Below are 16,118 nucleotides of genomic sequence, written 5' to 3'. Positions count from 1 at the left end.
TTCTCCCTAACTTAAATGAATCAAATCGTAGAATTTTAAATGTAGAATTTTAAATGAGTTATGGCAATCGTATCTTTTATGTCCTCATTATAGACTTTGATGTGGACCATGGCTTGTGGTATTTTCTGCTGCACACCAAGTGCAGATTATGCCACGTGCTTTGAAAATCAGACCAGCCGTTACAAGTTGTCCATTATCACAACCGTTTAGCCTGACTATGAATGTTGGAACCAAAAGAAAATAATCCTCGTGAAACCAATCTTTAAAAGGAAACTAATGAAAAATATTACCTAGCCTTGAAGTCTTGGCAAGTAACCACTTTTTTCCTTCTAGATTGTCATTACCTAACCTCTAGGCATGGATAAAAAGCAAACGGTCATTGCCTACTCAACACATTTAAAATCTGATTAGGACAATTTCCAAGCAAATCAACTAAAGTAAAATAGTTAACAATGGGATGGAAATTTGGAATCCATGTAAAAATATTTTGCAAAGAACATTTAAACCTCAGATCTTTACCACTATTTTTGAAATATCTTTAAGCAGAAATAGGAAATCTCTTAATCCATTACATTTCAATTTAATTCTATGTCCTGAAGAAATCTATGAGCAACTGACAGAGTTGGCTGATGGGTTCAAACATTAAAAAATGCATAGGCGGGGTGCCTGGGTGGCGCAGTCGGTTAAGCGTCCGACTTCAGCCAGGTCACGATCTCGCGGTCCGTGAGTTCGAGCCCCGCGTCGGGCTCTGGGCTGATGGCTCAGAGCCTGGAGCCTGTTTCCGATTCTGTGTCTCCCTCTCTCTCTGCCCCTCCCCCGTTCATGCTCTGTCTCTCTCTGTCCCAAAAATAAATAAACGTTGAAAAAAAAATTAAAAAAAAAAATGCATAGGCTGGGAATGCAAGCTGATGCAGCCACTCTGGAAAACAGTATGGAGGTTCCTCAAAAAGGTAAAAATAGAACTACCCTACCACCCAGCAACTGCACTACTAGGTATTTATCCAAGGGATACAGGTGTGCTGTTTTGAAGGGACACATGCACCCCAATGTTTATAGCAGCACTCTCAACAATAGCCAAAGTACAATCTGTGAAGGCAGGGTCTGTTCAGGCCTGCTCATCACTCTCTCCAGCTGCCAATGTACACACAGCGAGCCCTCCATCGACATGTGCTGAAAGAGTATACACACACACACACACACAGACACACACACTGGAGTATCACTTGGCAATCAAAAAGAATGAAATCTTGCCATTTGCAACTAGGTGGATGGAACTGGAGGGTATTATGCTAAGTGAAATTAGTCAGAGAAAGACAAATATCATATGACTTCACTCATATGAGGACTTTAAGAGACAAAACAGATGAACATAAGGGAAGGGAAACAAAAATAATATAAAAACAGGAAGGGGGACAAAACCTAAGAGACTGAAAAATATGGAGAAGGAACAGAGGTTACTGGAGGCAGCGTGGGAGGGGGGATGGGCTAAATGGGTAAGGGGCACTAAGGAATCTACTCCTGAAATCATTGATGCACTATATGCTAACTAATTTGGATGTAAATTAAAAAAAATTAATTAATTAAAAAGATGCATAGGAATTAATTTTTTTTTAAATAAGCTGTATATCCAACGTGTGGCCCCGAACGCAGGACACCAAGACCAAGAATCACAGCCGGGTGCCCCATGCATAGGAGTTAATCTTATCAGGTTAAAATCAGCAGTATCATTAAAGTAAAATATTTTTAAAAACTTGCTATCATTATCAGAAAGGTTAAAATAAAGGATTAATTTAATGCGCATTCTAACAACAAAGGGGATCGCTGCAATGCCTGTAAAGGTGAGCTTTCTGTAAAGAACCCTGATTTTTCTGCGCCACCTTGCGGTGATAATGGATTACTGCAAGTGAAAGTGATAAAAGTTTTTCTTTGCGTTGTTCCGGCCTTCAAAGAGCCGCATTGCGGGAACCGGCCCCTACACAAACGTGCAAAAAATGGTGTCTTTCTTTGTAGCCAGTGATCGGAAGGAGACTGCTCTTTTTCCTACTACCTCCTCCATTTCCTTTATTCCGTCATTCCAAATCCACCTCCCTCCTAATGCCGCTCCGCACTCTGACCCTTTCGCCAACCGCAACCACCGCACCACTCGGTTCCGCCCCCTTCCCCTTCCGCAGCCCTTCCTCCGGGTCTTCGCAGCACCTCCTCCCCGCGGCACCTCCTCCCCGCGGCACCTCCTCCCCGCGGCACCTCCTCCCCGCGGCACCTCCTCCTCGCAAATCCCTGCGTTGAGAGCCCGCCCCCTGCTACCGGCAGCCAATGGCAGCCAGGCCCCGCCCCGCCCCGCCCCTCCCGCCGCTTCCAGAAGCTCTGGTGGGGTTTGGGCCTGGGCTGCGGGACTCTGAGCCCTGGGCTCCTCCGCTGGGGCGCGGCGGGCGCAACTGCCGGAGGCTCGCACCCCCTCCCGGTGAGAGCCATGGATTCGCAGGGGTTGAAGGTGAGCGGACGGGGCCTGGACGCAAGTTGCCTCTGCCGGCGGCGTGGGCCCGGAGGGCGTGGGGAGGAGAGGACTTCGCGAGGGCGTCGTTATACTGCTGTGCCTTTGCTGCCCGGGTTCGCCAGGCGTCCCAGTCGGGCGGTGCTGGCCTGTAGCTGTATCACCAGGGCCACCTCCATGGGCCCTGCCTTGGAATCCTGAAGTCCGGGGCAGTCACGCTGCTAACGAATTGCCGTTAGTGTGCGTGTCCCACCCCGTTTGGGTTGTTTACTTTTACTTTGTATCCCGTTTGTTCCGGATGCTTGGTCAACGAATAACACCTATTGCGCCTCCCGGTGCGATTTTTAAGGATTTAATTAAGCAAACTAGTGTCAATAAACCGATTGCACAGAACAGGAACACGAAAGATTGTATGAAAACAAAGTGCTAGGCTTGAAAATGGAGGAGTCTTTATTTTGGGGTGATGGGGTTCTTTATCACCGATTCATCTATTAAGCAAATATTTTGTGACGGTCTACTGAAGAAATGATCTAAAAACAGGGACATGAGGCTTGAGAATTAAGTTTCTTTGTAGGATGATGATCTCCCATTTGTTCACTGATTCCCTCTTTCAGCACATGTTGATGGAGGGCTCGCTGTGTGTACATTGGCAGCTGGAGAGTGATGAGCAGACCTAAACAGCCCCTGCCTTCACAGATTGTACAATCTAATGCTGGACAAAAACCTTAAATTAATTCAACAAGTATTTACTGAGTGCCCACTATGTTGCTGGCACTATTCTAAGCCCTGAAAATAATAAGTCCTGCAATATTAAAGCTAAGAAAAACACTCCCAGTCTTCACTTACATTTGAGTGGGGGGAGTCAGACAGTATGTAGTGTGTTAGATGGTGAAAAGTGGATAAAGGACAACTTGGCAGTGACAAAGAGTCCTGGAGAGTCTTCTGATTTTTTGCTTGAGTTACATTATTTTCCAAAGCCCTCCCCATCTCCTTAATTTTTTTCATAACTTTAATTTGTCCTTTGCACTATGAACTAAGTGAACTTTTCAATAAAAACACTTTCATGCCTAATGCTGTTAATGTGGCTCTTCATCACTTAGACTAGAGGAGTAAATCCAAGTCCTTAACATGAGGCCCTGCTAGACCCTACCTTTCTCTCCAACCTCCTCATCCTAGAATCTGCGTCTTAACATAAGACTCTAAAACAGGGAATGGCAAACTTTCTCTGTAAAGGGTCAAATAGTACGTATCTTGGGCTTCACAGGCCATAGGGCTCCTGGCATCTAACCTGCCATTGCAGCTTGATAGCGACCATAGGCAATACTTAAACAAATGAGCGAGCATGGCCCTGTTCCAGTAAAACTTTATTTATGGACACTATAATTTGAATTTCTTAGAATTTTCACATGTTATGAGTATTTGTTTTGTTTTGTTCCCCCCCCCCCCGCCAGCTGTTTGAAAATGTACAAGCCATTCTTAGTTTGCTGACCATACCAAAAAAAAAAAAAAAAAGAGCAGCTGGCTATAGTTTGTCAATCCCTGCTCTACAGTACAGAATGACTTTAAGTCCTCTCCATCACCTCTCCATCCTTGTGTTTCACTGCTGATTTCTTATCTCTGTTGCTGTTCCTCTGCCTGGTAACTCCTCTACCCTCCTCAAGGATCATGAAGGGGAAATATGTGTACGTGTGGACGGAGTGAGGAGTTCATGATTCAAGAGGGAATTCTGAAGTCCACCCAGAGAATCTTTTTATTCTTCTGTCATCCCACACCCCAACCTCATTCTTTACATCCCTACAACACTTTGTAAGCTCTTTTCTTGCTTGTATTTATGGCATGGTATTAGTCTTTAGATTCTAGTCTCAGGTTAAAATTTTAAGCCTTTCTGGGTCAGGAACCATGTCTTATTCATCTTCACATAAACAGTATCTAGCCCAGTGCCTGGGACTGGTAGGCAGTCAGTAAACATTTGTTGGTCTGAACAAACCAAGGAGTGGTAATAGATGTGAGAGTAGGAAGTAGACTAGAGAAACAGAAGAGCCTACTGACTGGTTAGAATTAGTGAGACTGGGCAAACTGGAAGGGAGGATGCCATGACTTGATTTCTGGCTTGGGTAGAGGGGGCAAATGGAAAGATAAATCTGGAGCTTTGATGAGAGGTCTTGACTGGACACTACATTTTTTTATTTCATCAATGTATAGGGCTCAGAGGAACTTACTTTTCTCAGAACAGGAGTTTTACAGTATGATACTGTTAATTAATCCTCACAATGGTCTATAAATGATTAGTGGCATTTTACAAATGACCAAACTAAGGTGTGTAAGATGGACCAGAAATTTAAAACCAGGTCTTTTCACCTTAAATCCATGTCCTTTTTATGATACCTTTCAGGAAAATTATAGATGCTTGGTGATAGTAAATGTTGAATAGAAGTCAAGTAAGATGATATTAACATTGTCCTTAGTTGTGGCAAACAAAGAGTTCATCTGCAATCTTAGGGAAGGGCACAGGAGGAAAAGTGCGCTTTACTGAAGCGTGCTGTGTGGGTAACTGGGAACAAGAGAGCAGTAACCACAAGGAGGGAAGCAGAGTAAAAGTTAAAAGGGAATGTTTGCCTAAGTGTTCAAGAGAAGCATGTGGACTGTAGCCCTTCAGAAACAACACACTGTAAAAAAGAGCAGTCTAGGGACACCTGGGTGGCTCAGTCAAACGTTTGACTTTGACTTGGGTCATGATCTCACGGTTCACGGGTTCGAGCCCGGTGTTGGGCTGTGTGCTGACAGCTCAGAGCCTGGAGCCTGTTTCAGATTCTCTCTCTCTCTCTCTCTCTCTCTCTCTCTGTCTCTCTCTCTCCCTCTCTCCCCTTTCCCCCACTCATGCTCTGTCTCTCAAAAATAAAAAAATTAAAAAAAATTTTTTTAAACAGTCTAGACATTCACTTTTCAATCTTTTCAATCACTGCTTCATCTATATTTCTCCCTCCTGCTATATGGGCTGCAGAATCAGAGTAGGTGAGTATGAGATGGTCCAAATTGGTTTATGGAGGTGAATCAGGTCCATTACAGAAATAGTGAATATGGCTTCCTTCTTTGATTAGGTTAGCAACTAAGCCTTAGGTATGATCCTGAGAGAAAGGTGTAAAGCATAGACTCAATTAATCAGAACTTAGTATCTCCTGATAGTAGTTTTCTGCCAAGTAAATCTAAATAATATAATTTTGAAAAAAGCTTAAAAGTAATAATTTCCATTAAAAAAGTTCAGATCATTTGTTCTTACTGACAGTTCTTTGTTGTAGACTCAGAAAAAAAGACATTTGACAGTGAATTGCTGAATTCAATTTGTCGTTACTTTGTAATGCTCTAAAAACAAAATGGAAGCAAGATTTTTTTTTTTTTAAAGAATCCTGTGGTCTGGCAATGGAAGGCTCTTACTAGTCCTGTTTTTGTCAATTTTCCCATTTTCTTTTCTTTTATGTTTTATTAAGTTTATTTTGAGAGAGAGACAGAATCCCCCCCCCCCCACACACACACAAGTGTACATGCAAGTGGGGGAGGGGCAGAGAGAGAGAGGGAGAGAGCGAGAATCCTAAGCAGGCTACCCACTGTCAGCATTGTGGGACTCGAACTCACAAACTGTGAGATCATGACCCCCAGCCTAAATCAAGAGTTTGATGCTAAACCAACTGAGCCCAGGCATCCCTGTTTTCCCATTTTCTAAAACCTTTAAGAAAATGTGGGCAAAGGAAAGAGGCAATAGTAGCCTAATTTCAGTATTGTTAAATAATTTAGAAAAAAAAGATTGAAATTATTAGAAAACATTGAGTTTTTTCAAAAATTTTGTGTTCATTGTGTTTTGCATTTGTTACTGTTAAGTGCTAGCCTTTAACAATATTTTCAGGAACTTGGAAGGAAAAAAACCACATTATCTAATTTTAGATTATTTAAAATTTTAGATTAATATCTGCTTCTTAAGGTATTTGAACACCAAAATCTCTTTTAACATTTAGTCCCTGTTTCCTTTTAGACTTTGATTAATTACTATTGTCAGGAGAAATATTTCCATCATGTATTACTTACTGCCAGTGAAGGAGTTAAGAGGTATGGCAGTGACCCAGTCTTCAGGTTTTATCATGCCTATGGTACATTAATGGAAGGTATGTGCTAATTATTAAACATGTTCCATAAGTTTTAAATTCTTGTTTTGTACTATGAAGTTTTTCACATTATAATTTTGATTTTCAGGTAGAACTCAAGAAGCTCTTCGGGAATTTGAGGCTATTAAAAATAAACAAGATGTATCACTTTGTTCTCTAATTGCACTGATATATGCCCATAAAATGAGTCCTAATCCAGGTATAGTATTTAAGTATAATGCTTAGGACAGTATTTTCTACTCAATTCATTTTGATTTTTCTCAATTACCATAACATTTAGTCTGATAATCTATATTACAATATTCTATAGTTACCATTTTATATATTTGTTTTATCTTCCTGACAAGGTTACTGATTTATCAAGCACAAGAAATACGTGTCTTTTATCACTTTCATATTCCTTATATCTTAGGGCAAAAGTTTCATTAATATATAGGGATCATTTGAAATAATATAAAGTTGTATATTAGCAATTATTAAACAAAGGACAGCCCAAAATAGGTTTACACATAAATTGCAGCCAACTTTAATTTTTTTTTTTAATGTTTATTTTTGAGACAGAGGGAGACAGAGTGCGGGTGAAAGTGAAAAGATGAGCTACATACTAGAAAAAATATTTGCAATTCATTAACTGACAAGAAAATAGTATTTGAATATAAAAAGAACTCTTACAAAAATAAAGAGCCAATGTAATAAAGTTATAGAATATGAACAGATAATACACAGAAAAGGCTGATACAAATATGAAGAGATGTTCAACTCTGTTAGTAAGTAGGGAAATTAAAATTGCAAAAAGACACCATTTTACATGTATCCTATCAGATTGGCAAAATTTAAATTTTTTTTTTAATGTTTATTTATTTTTGAGACAGAGACAGAGTGTGAACAGGGGAGGGGTAGAGAGAGAGGGAGACACAGAATCTGAAACAGGCTCCAGGCTCTGAGCTGTCAGCACAGAGCCCAATGCGGGGCTTGAACCCACGAACCGTGAGATCATGACCTGAGCCGAAGTCGGACGCTTAACCGACTGAGCCACCCAGGTGCCCCATTTTTCAGCCAACTTTATAGCTTATGTGCAAATCTATAGCTACATTCAGTTTCTCCCTTCCACTGTATCTTAAGCTTCTCAAAGGCCCATGTACATCCCTGCAGGGCAGGGAGGGGTGCTAGCTCTTAGAAGACATTTAGTAAATTTTTATCCAGTAGTAGGTTGGGAAATATAACTAGATTATAGAAAGAACCTTATGCATAAGCCAATAATTAAAATTGTGCGAACTGTCAATGAACAGTGATCTAAATGGCTGAAGCACAATATCATAATTATAGGCAATGAAGAATAGTATTGTATTCTTTCATACATATCCAGTAACAGCTAATAGCATTACAAATGTACATCATGTTTCAAATAATTAGACTATAACCAGATGTCACAGAATGTCTTTTTTTAATATTAGAAAATTTTTTTCCGAAGCAAAAGTATCACATATCTCCTTTATCCTACATGTACTTGCACAGATCAACAAAAAGTTACTTAAAACATTAATGTGTTTAACAAGTAAACAAATCTAATGACTAGATGCTTACCTTCTGCAAGAGACTATGCCAAACACAGAGAATACAAAAGAATTGTAAGAAGTGACCCATGACATCAAGTTTATAGTCTAGTTAAGAAAAGAAAATGTAAAACCCATAAAGGTTAAATTCTAATGTTACTATTAAATAAAATTATGAGAAATAAAACAAATGAGTTCATAATTAACTGAAAATGATATGTACTATTAATCCATAGAAGAACAAAGCAAACGCTTTGTGTAAAATGGGGCCTTAATCTGGTTTTAGAAGCACAAGTAGGATTTGACTATAAAACGTGTGTCGTACAGGATAAATCAATGGGCAAATATGTGGAAGTGGTTCAGGATTAGGCTCTTGTATGGATCTCCTTTCTCTGTGCTCCAGCAGGAGTGTATTTAGGTGGAACACAGAACTTGCATAGAGAGATGTAATCAGTAAATCTAAAAAAAAAGAGAGATTCGTACAAACTATTTTCCTCTTAGAATCAAGTTTTCATTTAATTGGTTATTCCCAAGAGTGTTGGTTCTGTTGGGAAATGTGATTTCCAGGACACTAAAAGGATGGAGGCAGAAATATTGTTTAGAAACCCCTGAGTACAGACTTTACTTTCTACCATAGATGATTTTGAGTGGGCTTAAACTCAGGAGGGGCCCAGATGTCCATTACTATTGCCTAGGAAGGGCTTAGATTATTCATGTCCATTCTTCCTGAATACAGATGTAAGCCCTGATTATAAAAGGTCCATTAAGAACTCGAGCTGATATCTGGTAAGAGCCAGCTTTGTGCAGATGGTGTCACAGCTAACAGGTGGCCTACTTGAGACTTGATAGATACCTGGGCAGGAAAGTACAAATCGTGCCCCTGCCCTGATGAGTTCTGTTTCTACAGAGTTCTGTCTCTGTATCCTGGCTACTTAATGAAAACTTCTATAGGTGTTCAAGTGGGTGCGTTGGAGGGTCTTCTTGCCAGGCAATCTGTGTAGCCTTCCAGAAACAATTTCATTTCATGAACTCAAAGTCGTACCTTGGTGGTTCCACATTTAAGTTTACATTGGTATCATTAGAGATAAAAGAGAGTCGTAATACCTTTTTTGAGTAGCCATTTCCAGAAAGGTAGTCAGAATCACAGCCTTCAGCTTTGACATTTCTTCTTCCTTATTGCATAGTTGATCCACATTCAGATTCAATTCAGGATTTGGATCGAATTGATAGTTGTGTCCTAAGCACACGTGTAATAGATTTAAAAGTTAGAGTTATGAGAGGTGGGCCATCTTTTTAAGGGAGCTGCTATGCAGTCAGTATTAAACCATGTAAATAATGGTAATTATACTACCTTTCATTGACCAATGAGAGCAGCCAGGAATGTTTACATATTTTAGAATTGGATTAGGGAGTTGGGTAATTTGAGTACTAGTCCTGGATTTGCCCCTAATAATTTCAGAATCATTGCTAATTTTTTCAAGTCCTGTTGCTAAAAAATTTGTATATTTAGCCTTTATATCTTGAGAATGACATAAACTATAGAACTGTAGTATGCATTACAGTGGTCATTAACCACATGTGGCTGTTTGAGTGCTGGAATGTATCTAGTTTGAGAACCCAAGTTTTAAATTAACTTTAATTCTAATTAATTTTAAATTTAAAACTGATACTTGATTCAGTTACTAGAAAAGTAATGTTTGGAATAATGAATATACGAATCTGTTGTTTTCATCTATAAATTTTAAGGAAGCTAAGTACAAATCACATAATTTTGAAGAGAATTTAGCATTATAACTGAGATGTACCTTGTAAAAAATACATATCAGATTTTTAAAATTTAATAAGAAAAAAAGTATCTCAATAATTTTCATGTCAATTGTGTGTTGGAATGATAATTTGGATAAGTTAAGTTAAATAAAATATGTTAGTAAAATCAATTTTACTTGTTTCTTTTTACTTTTTTGATGTGGCTACTAAGAAATTTTAAATTACATATGTGACTTAATATTTTATTTCTGTTAGACAGTGGTGTTCTAGAGAGAACTATATTCTGTGCTCTGTTAATCATCTGACCTATTATGAACACTTGATCTAGAATTTAATTTTTATTTAATGTCTTTTTTCCCCTCCTAGATAAAGAAGCTATTCTGGAATCAGATGCCAGAGTAAAAGAGCAGCGTAAAGGAGCTGGGCCAAAAGCTCTGTACCACGCAGGCTTATTTTTATGGCACATTGGTCGTCATGATAAGGCGAGAGAATATATTGACAGAATGATCAAAATGTCAAATGGCAGTAAAGAGGTAGCTGGTCTTCTTATTTTGAAATAGATACAATAAAGGAAGCTTACATATTAAGTAGTATTTGTTCTATTCTCAATTTATAAATAACAGCTTTATTTTAATATTATTTTGTAAAATTGTGGTTGTCTAAAGTTGTCTATTTTTATGCTGTTAATTAACTCTTCAAAAATTCCCTCCCTGGTTCTTTCCCTACCTTCCTTCCTTATCTCTATCTTTCTGTCTCACTCTCCTTATTGAACTGTTCTAGGTACAAGATACCATTGTTTGCACTGTTAATAATACAAAGATCAGGAATACATAAACTTTACTTACATGGATGGGTCAATCTAGTAGTGTCCTAGAGCACCTATCCAGCTAATACTGTTAGAATATTTATAAATGGTGTGAGAGACATGTGATTGAAGTATTCAGGAAAAGAGTAATTAACAGTTCTTGTTCACTTTGTGCTAGGCACTATTTTGGTACTTAAGGAGAGATCACATCTATAAATGTTAGGAGAATGAGGAAGAATTTCTTGAAGGAAGTAGCATTTGAGGTAAAACCTGAAACATGGATACAGCTTCCACACGCAAAGATGATGGAAAAGGGAAACAAATACTCCCAATGTGGGAAATAATAAACGGAAATGAGAAAAACAGAGAGATGTGTTGGTTCTGTGTACAGTAAGAAGCTCACTTTTGACGGGAACACTGTAGAAAAAGAGGGTGGAAGAAAAGCTTAGAGAGGTGGGTTGGGACAAATTGAAGGGCCTTGACAGCTAGCTACAAGTATTTCTATGAAGTTTAGTGGTCATGGAGAGGTCATTGAGACTTTTAATTGTGGCAGTGGTATTATTAGAGTACAAATTCTGAAGACTGTTTTAAGTATGGTTTATAGGATGAACTGGCCTAAGGAGAAACTAGAGTGCTGCCCCCAAATGGTAGTACATACTTTTGTACTACCAAATGGTAGTACTACCATTTGTACTAACCATTTGTACTAACCATTTGTACCATTTGTACTAACAAATGGTAGGTTTTTAAGGGCCTACACTAAAATATTGTACATATATGACCACTGTAATGCATACGAAAGCTTTATAGTTTATATCATTCTTGAGATATACGGGCTAAATTAGATGCAAATGTTTTAACAACAGGACTTGAAAAAATTAGCAATGACTCTAAAATTATTAGGGGCAAGATTTTGAGGTGTCAGATATCAAGGATGTCTCTCTGAGGTCTTAAGTCTGGAGAGTTCAGATCCCAGTTAACATAAACAGAGAATATGTTAGGACGAGAAGGTAGTCTTGGAGAGGGCAATGTATTTGGTTCCAGACATACTATGTTTCCACCTCTGGTGGAACAGTGAGATGGAGATAGTAGATGAGCTCTTAGGAAAAGAAAAGTTTGGAAAGAGGTATTGGACTAGAAATAAAGGTTGAGAATCATCCACACAGAAATAATAGTTGAAACGATTCAAATACAGACATTGATCTAGTGAGTAGAAATAGCATTTAGGATTTATTTCTGTCTTTTCAGGTGAAATATAGGAGGTAAATATAATCTTAAAGATTTATAAGTTTATGAATTAACCTAGAAAAAAAATTTTTAAGACTTTATTTTTAAGTAATCTCTACACCCAATGTGGGGCTCAAACTCACAACCCCAAGATCAAGAGTTGCATGCTTTTCAACTGAGCCTGCCAGGTGCCCCTAGAAATTTTTTGATAGAAAAACAGATTTCACAACTTTTTATTTGACATTAAAAAGAAAAGCAACCTGTAGACATCTTCTTTCTCACTCTATAAACCTTATAATCCATTGGCTCCCTAACATTTCTGAAAGTAAGCATCTGTGACTTCTTCAGTCTTTAATTTCTGAGGCCATTTATCCTTTCATTTGAAATGCACTGGACTAGTCACAAGGATTAAGATAGTTGCCAGGTTATCTTAACATTTACTATATATAAAGCAAGACACTTCTGTTTTTCCATCTCAGTTCACTTGGTCTGTTTGCCCAAAAAAAGAAGTAACAAATTCTTGTTTATGTATTGAATTACATGTTTAACAACTTTCAATAATAATTTACTAGCAAAGTCCCAGATGAGACTACTGGTTATTTAGTATTAATGGAATATTTGACAAGTTTCTCAATATTGGACACATCATAATCTTAAGGGCTAAAATACATAACAGTTTCCAAAACTCTAGGCTGGAAAAGGTTTGAACCAGTTTTATTGAACACTGTTTTATTGTTCATAACATTTTTTGACAGAGTGATTGTTGTTACTAATTACAGAAAAGGACATTAGTTTTTACCTCTTTCATCAACATTTATTTCTTTTGTTTCCAATAAAATGGGAGTATGATTAGAATTTTTCATTCTACAGGGACAGGTTTTGAGAGCATGGCTTGATATCACAAGAGGAAAAGAACCTTATACTAAAAAAGCACTAAGATATTTTGAAGAGGGATTACAAGATGGAAATGATATTTTTGCTCTGCTGGGTAAGGTGAGTTGAAGTTAGGGTAAATAAATCATATTTTAAAATTTATTCATAATATATATTTGAAACCCAACAAAACTGAGTAGTTCAAAAAAGATAGTAATTGTTATGTTACTTTTATCAGCTCTCAACTATAAGAGGAACTTGCATTTTATTTGTATAGGACAGTGAACTACAAACTAGAGAAAGGTATTTCCTTACCAAATTCCTGAATCCTGATTGGTTTTAATTGTTTTTGTGGTGGTGGTGGTGGTGGTGGTGGTTCCGCTGGTTCCTATATTGCTTATTTACCAAACATTTATAGTTTGTCTAATATGTGCAAGGCATCACTGTAGATACCAGGGAGACCCTGAGCAAAATAAAACCTCTTGCTTTTATGGAGCTTATACTCTATTGTTGGAGACAGACAATAAACAAAATAAGTAATTAAATTACATAGTATATTGGAAGGTAATAAGTGCAATGGAAAAATAAGTAAATCAGATAAAGGGAGAGAAGGAGAGCTGGGAGTATGAACCTATAGCTTTAAATCATGTGGTCAGAGAAAGTGCCATTTGAGCAAAGACCTATAGGAAGTGAGAGTTACTGCTCTGTTGGCACCTGGGGGAAAGCATTTACAAATAGAGGAGATAACAAGTTGAACTACCTTAAGGCACGTTCAGGGCATTGCTGGGAGGCCAGGAGACGAAAAGTGGAATGAGCTAAGCAGAGGGTAAAAGTGGAGGCTTGAGGAAAAGAAGGTGAGTATGAGGATGGGGGGTGTGTGAGAGAGATGAGGAGAGCCATGGCTGATTGTGTAAAGCCTTTGGCTTTTACTTTGAACCAGATGGATGGGCAGCCAATGATAAGAGAAACAACATGACCTGACTTACATTGTGAAGGATGAGTCATTAGAAATCGTTGGTGGGTAGAAATGTATAATTTGGGTCCTTTCTTCAGTTCCGTTGATGCCTTCTGAATGTCTTAAAATATTTAAGGTTTTTGATTCAGCAAAAGGAAATTAAATTTATTTGTTAGGAAAACAGACTGTTAGATAAGCAGTAATTTGCAGGTGTAAAAAAGAAGAGAGGATTATTAGTGTCTTGACTCTTGTTAATATCCTCTCATGGCTTTTGCCAGTTTCTGTAGCTAGTGAACTTGTTTGGATATTCGCCTCTGGTACAAACAGTATTCACTCTGACTGCACTCAAGTTTTACCTGATGGCACTGCTAGACGAATTGAGCATTTATCAAGCTTTTAAAAAGCTTTTCTTGATCATTTCAACTCCACCCTCTTCTTAAAGAAAAGCTGATTGAGGAGCACCTGGGTGGCTCAGTGGGTTAAGCATCCAACTCTTGATTTCAGTTCAGGTCATGATCTCACCGTCCTGAGATGGAGCCCCTGGTTGTGCTCTGTGCTGGGCATGGAGCCTGCTCAAGATTCTCTTCCTCTGCCCCTCCCCTGCTTGCACTCATGCTCTCTCTCACTCTCTCTCAAAAGAAAAAAAAAAGCTAGTTGATAATCTACTAAGGTCTAGGGCTATTTCAGGTGTCAGTATAAGCAGCTTAGGAGAGATTTACCTTTTGCCTCCAATACTTAAGATTTGTTTAAATTCTTTTTCTGATACAATCCATTCCAGTTATGTATTTATTTTTCAGTTAATTCAATAGAGGATTTTGCATTAGCCTAATTCCAACTAGGAATGATAGGAACCAACTACACAGCAAATTTAGTTTCGTTTAATGTGTTATGTGGCATCATATGGGAGGTGATGGTCTAAGGAAGTAATAGATGTGGTCCTTTAGTATGATTTTCTTTTTTTTATATTATCAGCTATTTAGGCAGATTCCAAGGGTATATATAATTTGAAAACATTCTCAGCATTAATCTTTATGCATTATTGTCAACTATTTAGAAATTTTAATAATTTATTTTGGCATAGTAGCAGGGTCGGGTGGTTCTCAGACTTTAATTATATGGGAGTTATATGGGACTATAGATGAGAATATAATCTCAAACCTATTTCAGGATTATATTGTAATTCCGTTGTACATGTATTGAGACTGGACACTCATTTTGAACTGAGATATTCCAGGACTAAATTTATTCCTAAAGGAGATCCAGAAGCAAATTTCTAAAAATCTGATATATGATAAATATGCCTAATGTCTGCTCTTAAAGTGCTAACTCTATAGCTTTATTTTTTCTGACTATGAAAGTAATACATGGATACTGTATAGAATGCAGTAATATCAGAATTAAGAATAGATATCACCATTGAAGATAACCAGTTAAACTATTATATTATAAATGACATATCTTTATGTCATTAGGCATAGATCTATAAATCTATATAATGATTTTTAATGGCTACCTAAAATTTGATTAAATAGGTATGCTATAGTTTGATCCTGAACGGACATTTTGGGTTATTTTTTTTTCTACTATATGTAATATAAATCTGCCATAAATATAATCTTTTTTTTTCCTATGGTCTTATTCAATTATTTCATTAAGATACATCCTAGAAGTGAAAATATTAAGGTAGAGGGAGTTGTTTGAACTTTATTTTGCTTATTTCTTAAATCTTACCTTCTTTAAAGTTACTTATTTTTTATTTCTTTTTGTTTTTAAGCTTATTTATTTATTTTGAGAGAGTGCATGCAAGTGAGGGAAAGGCAGAGACAGAGAGGGAGAGAGAATCCCAAGCAGCTTCTGTGCTGTCAGCACAGAGCCTGATGCGGGGCTCAATGTCACAACCATGATATGGCCTGAGCTGATACCAAGTCAGATGCCTAACCAGTAAGCCACCCAGGGGCCCTATTTTATTTTTTTAAAGATTTTATTTTTAAGTAATCTCCACCTAACGTGGGACTTGAACTTAAACCCTGAGATCAAGAGTTGCATGTTCTATGGACTGAGCCAGCCAGGTGTCCCAGCCTGAAAGTAGTTTTTTTTTTTTTTTTTTAAGATACAAAATCTCTTCATTTTATTTTATTTTACTTTTAATTTTTTTAACATTTATTCATTTTTGAGAGACAGAGAGAGCGTGAGCAGGGGAGGGGCAGAGAGAGGGAGACACAGAATCTGAAGCAGGCTCCAGGCTCTGAGCCATCAGCACAGAGCCAGTCACAGGGCTCAAATCCACAAACCA

At 37.9% G+C, this 16,118-nt stretch overlaps 1 protein-coding gene across 1 annotated transcript in view; it reads left to right on the top strand.

The window, feature by feature from the left end:
- The first annotated feature begins 2,342 nt into the window (after nucleotides 1-2,342).
- The window catches only part of TTC21B (tetratricopeptide repeat domain 21B), an 83,307-nt gene continuing 69,531 nt past the window's right edge, over nucleotides 2,343-16,118 (top strand). Inside the window, exons 1-5 of the mRNA XM_045480067.1 lie at nucleotides 2,343-2,491; nucleotides 6,516-6,645; nucleotides 6,734-6,844; nucleotides 10,332-10,498; nucleotides 12,868-12,990. Coding sequence (XP_045336023.1) covers nucleotides 2,471-2,491; nucleotides 6,516-6,645; nucleotides 6,734-6,844; nucleotides 10,332-10,498; nucleotides 12,868-12,990 — 552 coding nt within the window. The 5' untranslated portion in view covers nucleotides 2,343-2,470. The remainder of the gene's footprint in view (nucleotides 2,492-6,515; nucleotides 6,646-6,733; nucleotides 6,845-10,331; nucleotides 10,499-12,867; nucleotides 12,991-16,118) is intronic.

Source organism: Leopardus geoffroyi, chromosome C1 (genome assembly GCF_018350155.1).
Source record: "Leopardus geoffroyi isolate Oge1 chromosome C1, O.geoffroyi_Oge1_pat1.0, whole genome shotgun sequence".
Lineage (NCBI taxonomy): Eukaryota > Metazoa > Chordata > Mammalia > Carnivora > Felidae > Leopardus > Leopardus geoffroyi.
This window is presented reverse-complemented; position numbering and strand designations above follow the sequence as displayed.